The 9826-nt window shown below is 34.3% G+C and overlaps 1 protein-coding gene across 1 annotated transcript in view; it reads left to right on the top strand.

Moving 5' to 3' along the window:
• The window catches only part of C2CD5 (C2 calcium dependent domain containing 5), a 101334-nt gene that overhangs the window by 85786 nt on the left and 5722 nt on the right, over window positions 1-9826 (top strand). Inside the window, 3 exon segments of the mRNA XM_023738097.1 lie at window positions 7355-7405; window positions 8299-8400; window positions 9739-9824. Of these exon segments, the coding sequence (XP_023593865.1) occupies window positions 7355-7405; window positions 8299-8400; window positions 9739-9824 (239 nt within the window).

The following is a 9826-nucleotide window of genomic DNA, read 5'->3' as shown; positions in this document are numbered from 1 at the left end:
GAAGATGAAAAGATAAGTTGCTTTCAGATTTTATATTTCGAAGATGAAAAGATAAGTTGCTTTCAGATTTCATATTTTGAAGATGAAAAGATAAGTTGCTTTCAGATTCTAAACTTTCTGACATGGTAAGATTGGTCGTGTTTCCCTTCTGTCATCACCGAAAATTCTAATTTGGAATTCCATAAAGAATTTTAGCACACCTAAACTTTCTTGGAAGAATAGAGATGGAAAAACATATTTAAAGATGTTTTGAGTCAGATTTATAAATTAAATATAGCTTCTAGAATAGAAAGTAGAACTATCAAGAACCTTCCTTTAGCTCCTAGATAACAAGCTTACTTTTTTTAAACATCTACTTTACACAGAAGCTTGTATTTAATGCAGTGTTAGTTCTAAATCACTTTTAAGTATCGTTCAGTTTATTGTGACCCTGCGGTGGTGGGGGGTGGGGAAATCCTAATCTAAGGGAAAAAACCCTAACAAAAAATATGTGATTAAATGCTAATCTAAAGAAATTGGTATTGTAGATTTGGGATCCCTATTAGCTGTACTTTACTGTGTTGGTAACAACATTTTACTATGTTGTTAATTCTGCAGATGAGATTTATGTAAACTCTAAGTTTGCCTTATCTGTGTTGATTACTTACAGTTTCTGCCAACAGCTTTCAGAATGTTTTCAAAGGTAATTATCACCAGTGCTTATTGTGGTCATTAGTATATTTTGTGCAAAATGGCACTTTGTAAACTGAAGAACAAGGAAAGAGGAATTTGAATAGAATAAGTTATATCTGAGTAGTACCTGAAATATTTGCAGATCATTTTAGGGAGCATAGAGAGGGGCCATGTGATAGAGTAGAAAAGCAACAGACCTGGGTTCTCTTCTCAGTTCTGCTACTGATAAGGTGTGAGGACTTGGGCAAATTACTTCTTTAAGCCTCAGTTCCTAATCTGGAATATAAAAACAAAAATGTGAAAATGTTGCGATTCTTTCTGGCGTTTACAATTCTGTGATTCCTTGGGTTTCTGTAGTTTATGGTTCTTCAATTATTAACACGTTCATTTTACTAAAAAAGTAAATTAGAGCCAGATTAGTGCCTGCCATCACACTGAGCTTCTATAATTAAATTCAGCTTTCCCAAATAGCTTCTAATCAGTTAAACCAACATGTTAAAATTTGCTCCTCAGAGCCATAGGAGTTCTTCAGCGATGCCTGCTGGACTTCTAGCAGGCAAAGTGAGAGGGGAGATAAGTAGTGAAAGGGTAGGTCTCTAGGCCCCCTACTTCTGTGAACTAGAGCAGCTTCAATTCAGTGTGATTTTACATATCGGTCTTCTGCATGTGACTTTGAGTGAAGAAAGGGTTTTAAACAGTTTGAAAACCACTGAATCAGATCATGCCACCTTTATCATTATCATCATCAATACCACCACATCTGATACTAATATGTATAAAACTTTGTACACTGTTTACCTGAAAATTTATGTATTTTTCCTTCAATATTTTAAAATCATCAGTAAACACTAAAAAATTTATCTGTACCTTTTTGTAAATAGTTTTGTAAATTGTGGTTTATGTTTCATGCTTATTTATTGTCTTTGCATCTTTAAGTCCTTTGAGGAGGACGTGGGCTATACTAAATACATTTTTTAAAGTTATCTCAAGTTGTTTTGGGAGATTTGAGGGTAAGATGGATTTCAAAAAGATCTGTGAAGAATATAGTAATTGAGTGTTGAAACATGAAGGAATGCTTTGAATCGAGTGTAGAGATGTCTGGAAAAAGTTAAGCATAGCAGTTTAGAGGAGACAGGCAGGAGATAAAGGTAAGAGTGTTGGAATAAATGCTCAAAAGGCTTGTCTGCTTTGTTCTGTGCAACCATAAGAGGCTTAAAGTATAGTCAACAATTAGTATTGATAAGTAAATAAATACATAGTTTTTGAAGTTTTGTTAAATCAGTGAGCTCAGCTAATAGAACTTTTTCTTTTTTTAATTAAAAAACTCAGAATTCAAGTTTAGTTTTTATATTTTTATCACAGTAGGATGAATGGTTAAAATTCATTTTCTTTCATGTTGACAGGGAGAGTAGTTTCAAGGGCAAAACATAGTGTGTTTATTAATACTTCCATCTTTTCACTTGTAGATAAACCTTTCCTTATCTTTTTATGTTACTGAAAATGGGTGAATGTTACTTGAAAAGTTTCTCCAATTACACGTATCCTAATTCATTGTATAGAGTAAGCCTAGGCCTGAATTGTCCATCCATGTTCAATTTTTTCCTTCTGTCTTTTGTTGTATCTGGTTTTGTTTCTCAAAGTAACAAAATAGTTTTGATGTATGTCTCAGATTTATGGTTGATTTGATATTACCTTGCTAGTTATCTTGATTTTTTTCAAGTATGAAAAGATGCTGAGCCTAAAGAATTTTTTAAGGGATATTAAAATCCTTTAAAAGCAATCAAAATCCTTTGATGACTACTATGGGAAACGTAGATGATGGGGAAGCATCATAAACTGTTTTCATAGGAAGGCACTGTGTTACTGAGTGAAAACAGCTATAGCAAGTTTTTCTACCACTTTTGTAATATTTTTTTCCGCATCATTAGTACCCACACCTCAGTTTTCCTCTGAAACTGTCTTTAGGAGACTTAAAAAATGGTATGTATAGAAAAAGGTGATAGAGCAAATACAGTAAAAATGGAGATTCTTGGTGAAAATAATTAAGCAATACTTTTTGCTGTTTTTGCAAGCCTAAAAGTAAAAATGTCAACAACAACAGAAAAAAGATTAGTAAGATTTTTCTGATACACTGGAGTTGATCTAAGAAGTTATATACATGTACTTTTTATAAAAGATTAACGTATTACTTTAGATAAATGTCTAAAGACCTAAATATTAGATAACCACATTGTAAGACTTAAGAAATTATATTAGGCAAATGTGTGTGAATCATATACTACTTTGAATATATCTCAAACGTTTTATAAATCTAATCATAATGAGGAAAATAGTTTTCATTTAAAGTAACTGGTAACGCACTTTAAAACAGGTTACTTAGATGAGTTTTTGTTTTTATATATTCTTGGATGAAACTGTATAGAAGAATGGTTTTTATACCTCCTGTTACTGCTTTTTTTGCTTTATACTGGGCTGATTATCTTATGTTCAGTGACATAAGCTGGAGAACGGCCGGAGTGCTCTTTTCGTCACAGCAGCTGCTGACTGTTGCTGTGTGAAGAGAACCAACCAGTGTGACAAGCACAGGGCAAAATCAGGATTTCAGTATAAAAGAAAACAACTTGACTTATACACCTATTACATTGTTCTCCATAATTAGGTATCCACATCAGAATTTTTTTTTTTAAATCTTTGTTTTTATTGTAGGCTATAAAATTTTTCTTTTGGTTAAACCAAATTTTATTTTAAAAGAGAATTTTTTAAATTTAACAACTTACCTCACGTTATTTTAAAGTTGTTGTTGTTAGGTGCCATTGAGTCAGTTCTGCCTCATAGTGACCCTGTTTAGAGCAGAAGGAAACACTGCCTGGACCTGCGCCATCCTCACAGTTGTTGCTGTGTTTGAGCCGTTGTTGCAGCCACTGGGTCAGTCCATCTCGTTGAGGGTCTTCCTCTTTTTCGCTGACCCTCTACTTAACCAAGCATGATGTCCTCCAGGGACTGATCCCTCCTGATAACATTTATAGTTATAGGATATAGCTAATCAATGCATAATAGATTGATAGAAATACTCAAAGGAATATGAAACTAAAATTTGACCATAATAACTTAAAACTGAGATTATTTACATAGGAAAATAAATAATAAATTATAGAGTCGAGGTTGCATATATTTTAATCTAAGAATCTTTTCAGAATCTGCAGGAATTTTTTCAAAATATTAGTAATTTTTTTATGTTATCCAGTTAAAATTATGTCAGACATTTTTAAAATTTATTTAATGATTCTAATGACATATAAAATAAGTAGTCAGAAGAGTTAGTGATCAGTTTAGAATTTTATTACAGCTAACCAGTACCTTTGTCATTGGTTATGACAAATTATTTAGGTGAATGGCAAAATCTCAAACTTAGAAGCACAGGATAATATGTAATTGAGGGGGAAAAAATTCTTGTCACATTTTGACCCTTTTGTCATCAATATGCTCACTTCCACTAAACTGCTTTTAACTTGGGTCAGCCCCTCCACCCCTCACCCCCAGGTACAGGGCTTGCTGAAAATTGTTTGAACCCACTAAGAGAAAAATAAAATCATATTCTTTGTTTGCCTCTTTCTAAGGTAATTTATTTTGGGAATAACAGGGTTATAACTTAACGATGACTTTTTAAAAGAGCATATTAATCTTTTCTTGTGCTAAAGGGGAAAGGAAATTATTAGAAATGGGCTGCTGTGTAGTTGATTGAGACTCTTTGCAGCTAGAATGGAGACCTAATATATGAAGTGTGTGTCTCAAACTCTTCTATGTAGTTATACAAATGGCCTACAACTGAGCATTCACTCCTCAACAGAGCCTGAAATGTTTTTAAATGAGATTTATACCCCTGAACAATAAAATCTGCCTTTTTTTAAAAAAGGCTATTAGCCTAGAGATTCCATATTCTTTTATTTATTTCTTTTTAGCGAGAATTACCAGTTTGCCAGCGACCCAGACTGCTTACATCTGCAGTGCTTTCTCATTTGAAGAGCATATTACACAGAAAGCCAAAGTGTAATCAGAGGAGCAGAGGGATTTAGAATCTGAGGCCTTTAGATATTTGAGGTTTTCAGACCAGTCTTGGTGCTGATGTTGATCTGGATCAGCACATTTTGGACCTTTTCTCTAAGATAAAAATTAACATCATAGCAAGCATGTTAAAAGATGAACCTGCTGTCCTTACGTGAAATCTCTTTACAGTGCTTTAAAGTCTTCTTCCTTAACCTTTCCCCTAAGAATTTCTCCAATTCGAGAACTTTGTTTATATAGATTTTAATTTATATGCATTCATATTTGAGGGCAGAGAATGAACATTTTTCCTTCCTGTCTGCCCTCTCTCCCACATTTTGTAAAATTTTTTCTGGAAAAGTAATAAAGGCACAAAGGTCCCCAGGTGGTGCAAACAATTTGCACTTTACTGGTAACCTAAAAGATTGGCAGTTTGAAACTACTCCCTGTCTGTGGAAGAAAGGCCTGGAAATTAGCTCCTGTTAAGATTTTAGCCAAGAAAACTTTATGGAGCAGTTCTACTCTGTAACACATGGGGCCGCCATGAATCAGAATCGACTCAATGGCAACCAGCAATAAAAATAAATGTACGCGGTGAAAAACTCAAATACCACCAAAGTTACATAGTCTAAAATAAAGCTCCCTTTTCCCCTCATATCCCTACCAAGAAGCAAGTAACTCTTAACAATTTATTGTCTTCTTTGCAAAGATGTTCTGTTTTTTTAAGTTATTTAAACATAAATATTTTACAAATTGTTATGCACCTTGGTTTTTTAATTTGATATAGCTTAAAGATGGGAACAAATGCTTTCTATATATGTTTGTTTTTGTGGTTTTTTTGCTTTTACAGTATATAAAATTGCTACTAGGGAATTCCACATAACTCAGATAATATTGAGATATAGAAGGGAATTTCATTTTAATGATTATTCTAAAAAATTTTTTAGCCCTCTCCCCCTACCTCCACATTTTTTCTTAATTTCACAGAATTCCTGATGCTTACTGTGTTTTCTGTAATTCTATACCCAATAAGTCTACTGCACGGGATACATGAGAACCCTGAGAACCACCTGGAATATGTAAACCTGGGGTAGATCAAATGCTCTTCCCAGCATTTACATCAGGTGTGTTTGTGTGTTGAGCTGTCCCTAGAGATCTGGTAAACCTCTGAAATCTCAGGTTTGTCCTGGTCTTTTTATAGCTTCCTTATACTCCTGGGCTGCCATAGCCCCTCGAGATCCTGAGTCTAGAGGACTCACTACAGTCTGTGGGTCTGCGGTCTCAGGGCGTTTCCACTGCATGGTGCCCTCGCAGGCATTTTGTAGACTTCACTGGTGGTGGTTAGGTGCCATTGAGTTGATTTTCAACCCCTAGTGACCCATGTGACATAGTAGAACTGTCATATATGGTTTTCTTGGCTGTAATCTTTACAGAAGCAGATTGCCAGGTCTTTTCTCCTGCAGAGCCGCTGTGTGGGTTCGAACCACCAACCTGTGAGAGCACTCAAAGTTTGTACCAGGGCTCACCTACTGATCCATTGTTTCCACAGCTCTGTACTATAGGAGGAATGTCAACTGCTGCATACTCTCCAGTATTAGCTAGTGGTCACTTGCTTTATAAAAAGAACAGGGGGGCACTTTCATTACATCCATTTGGCAGAAACTTTCTGTACAAATCATATTTTTGAAAAGTTTAACTTTTATTAATTTAGGAATCTTCCCAAAGATCAGCACATTAAATAGAGACAAAAATATGTGTGTATGTAATTTATAATTTTTTTTTAAGAAACCTAACCCAGATTATTGTCAGAGGCTTTCATTAGTTATTTCTAACTTGGCAACAGTATTAATTGTAAAATTCTTTGAAACACAAATGCAAATATGCTAGAGGGAGTAGAGCCTGAACATTAAAAAATAGATTATGAAGTTTTTTTTATTGTGTTGTTTAAATTTGTACAGTGCCTTAAATATGTATAATAAGCCTATAAAAAACAAAAATTCTAGATGCCACTTTCATAAGGTTACTAGAAAGAGAATGATTCTAGTTTGGAGTTCCCTGGTTATTTGTGTGGAGAGCAGTCATTTTTTTTATTTCTACAAAGTCTTGATACCACTAGAGGGAGAAGTTGATAGTGAAGTCTGAATGAAGAGTTTGTGGTGGTTGGTGGGAAGGGAAGGTCACGGCTAATAAATAGCTTGTGTTTGTGAGACATCAGTCATTACTTTGTAATTTCTAATCTTACTGCCTCCCTATCCCCCAAACATTTCCCTTTCATGTTTCATTTCAGACTTTCTTCAAACACTTTGACTCTTTCTCTACCCAGTTTTCTCTCATCCTACTTTTATCCTACTAACATATGTTATTGTGTTTATAATTTCTATGACTATGAAGTTTCTAAAACTCTTTTTGTGCCATAGTAAGCAAGTAATTTTCTTTGGCATGATATTTATTAACTGAACTAGTTTTCAAATATAATAGAAACTGCATTTTAAACCTAATACTTCTATTTGATTTACTTTTTTAACGAAACCATAAAAATTTCCTCCCATTCTGACTCATAGAAGGTATTAACAAACAGCAAAGAAGAGATACTGGCTTGTACTTAGCATCCAAGCTAATGTTGTTCATATTGTCTTATTAGAACACCTGGAGAGTGCAAGTTCTAACTCAGGTATACCAGCTGCACAGAGAGGTGAGTTTGTCTAATTAAGCAAATAGTCACCAAAGGTGTGAAGTTCTAGGTCTGTGGTGCATATAAATAAGAGACATTGAAGAAATGCACTGGCCAGTGGAACAGACACCAAAATGTGGCTTTGTTGTAGATAGAGTGCATTAAAAAAAAAAAAAAAAAATTAATGAAGCTAGTATTTCAGAAGGTTTTTTTTTTTAGTATTTTAATAGCTTCCCAGTTTCTAAAAATAATTAGGTTCTTAATATTTTTTTTTAACTTAGCAAAAGTTATTCTTTGTAAAAGGGGGACTTGTTAGGCTCACACCTGCCTCCCTCCCCATTTTGTCTTTGATGCCAAAATTAGACATGTAAACAGAATAATGACAAAAACATGGCCCTTTGACTTTCCTGTTAGTAATGGTGGAAAAGTGTTTTTAATAAAAGTTAAGTCAACTAGTGATTTTTTTTTTTTTTGGTATATTCATCATCTGATTCTCATTTTCATTTTTTATTTTAGAGTAAAAATAGGGAAGGGAAATAGTCACAAATTTTGGATTGTAAATCAAAGTCCTAAACCATTGTAAAGTAAAATAGTGGTAAATAAAATTATTTTAAAGCACAGTGTGTGGTCGTTTCATTGATGTTTACATTAGACCCCAGTTATGCTCTCCGTAAGAGACTCCACACTGACGTTGCCACAAAAGCTCAGCCAGCGAACTGAGAACTTGGTTTTGGACAAATCAGTGTCTAAAGCTTGACTCTTTGCTATCCCTCTTATCTGACTTGAAAAAGGACCATTCTTTTTTCTAAGTTATACAGTTAAATTACATCATCGGAAGGAGTGTTATGACGAGCAAGAGACGTCATCCATATTTTTTCTTTGTTTTTTCTTTTGTTTTCTGTCTATGTTTTCAGCAACGTCAGTTGATTACAGTTCCTTTGCAGACAGATGCAGCAGCTGGATAGAGCTCATTAAACTGAAAGCTCAGACCATAAGGCGCGGATCAATTAAGACAAGTAGGCGGATGTTTCTACCACATTGTGATGATGATCTGAGAAGCATATCCCTGATTTCCCCAGTGGTGAAGGCTAGACCTTACTACCCAGTAATAACATTGCCAATCAGTCATATATTGGAGTGTGAAAGCTGCAGACTCTAATGGTTATTTAGCAAAAGTTATTGAAGGGCTTGTATGTAGATTTAGTAATTTTAACTACGTAATGGTGTTTTAAAATTTTAACTTTTTGTGAAGGTTTTCTTACAAGTATAAAATAGATATTATGTCCTTCTAGTTAGAAGGAAATTAATAGTTCTTCTTTTGAAGAAATATTCTTCCAGGACACAAGGTACTATTTAGCATATGGTGTATGTCAGTTTACTAAGTATGATATTCAGAGGGCTAAAAGAATGGGGCATTTCTAGAGAGGAAGTAGTTGACTCTTCTCTTACTGCTAGAATCAGACTCATTAATTACGTTCTTTATTTTTACTCCATGTACTTTGGTAGACTTTGAGGTAAATGTATTGGAGTGAAATAGTTTACAGTACATTAAAGGGGGAGGGAATATGTTTTAGAGGAAAGAACACAGGATATGGAACCAGCCAGATCTAGATGTGAATCCCATAAGTTTCATTTTAATAGCTGTTGACCTTGGGCAAGTTACTGAACTTCTCTGAGCCTCAGTTTCCTCATGTGTAAAATGGGGTTAATAATACCTATGTTGCTGGGTTGTTGTAAGGATGATATATAACATAGCAATGATTTAATAGCTTACAGTAGTTATTTAATAAATGGTAACTGTTACTATTTATGTAATTTTATAAACAGTCAACTATCAGCCAAGGTCATTTGTTAAGTTTTTAGAATTATGAGTTTGTTTAGTTGAAAAGGTTTGGGGGAAGAAAGCCTGTTACAACTAGTTAACATAAGGTTTATCTACAAGTTGACAATGACGAAGTTGTCTGAAAAAGATGGAAAAACTGTACTAGGAAATAAAACAACTTTCACACTCTCCTTGTAATAATACATTCTTACAGCAGATAATTTTTAATGCTCTGCCGCTTTTTCTTTTTCTTTATAACCAATCATTGTGTGTGTAGCTACACTGCATCAACATTTTCTTTTGCAGGAATGCCATTTTTCTTCCAAAAGAATTCCATCCCAGCATTTCTTTCTATGTTTTTCTTTCCTTCTCTTTTTAAATTGCATGCAGTGCATGATAATTTCTTTTCTTTCACGACATGGCTTAGCCTCACAGACAGCTGAATGTTGTCACCACTTATTTGGAAACCTTTAGGAAATAATCAAATAACCAGCCTCTGACTTGATGCTTTCTCTTCTTTTCCCAATTTTAGCTGCAGCAGTTGAAAAAGCAAGTCCAATGGGTGAAGGAAATTTCCGGAATCGTTCTGCTCCATCTTGTACCAGTTCCACAGTTGGGGT

Source organism: Trichechus manatus, unplaced genomic scaffold (genome assembly GCF_000243295.1).
Source record: "Trichechus manatus latirostris isolate Lorelei unplaced genomic scaffold, TriManLat1.0 scaffold00112, whole genome shotgun sequence".
Classification (NCBI taxonomy): Eukaryota; Metazoa; Chordata; class Mammalia; order Sirenia; family Trichechidae; genus Trichechus; species Trichechus manatus.
This window is presented reverse-complemented; position numbering and strand designations above follow the sequence as displayed.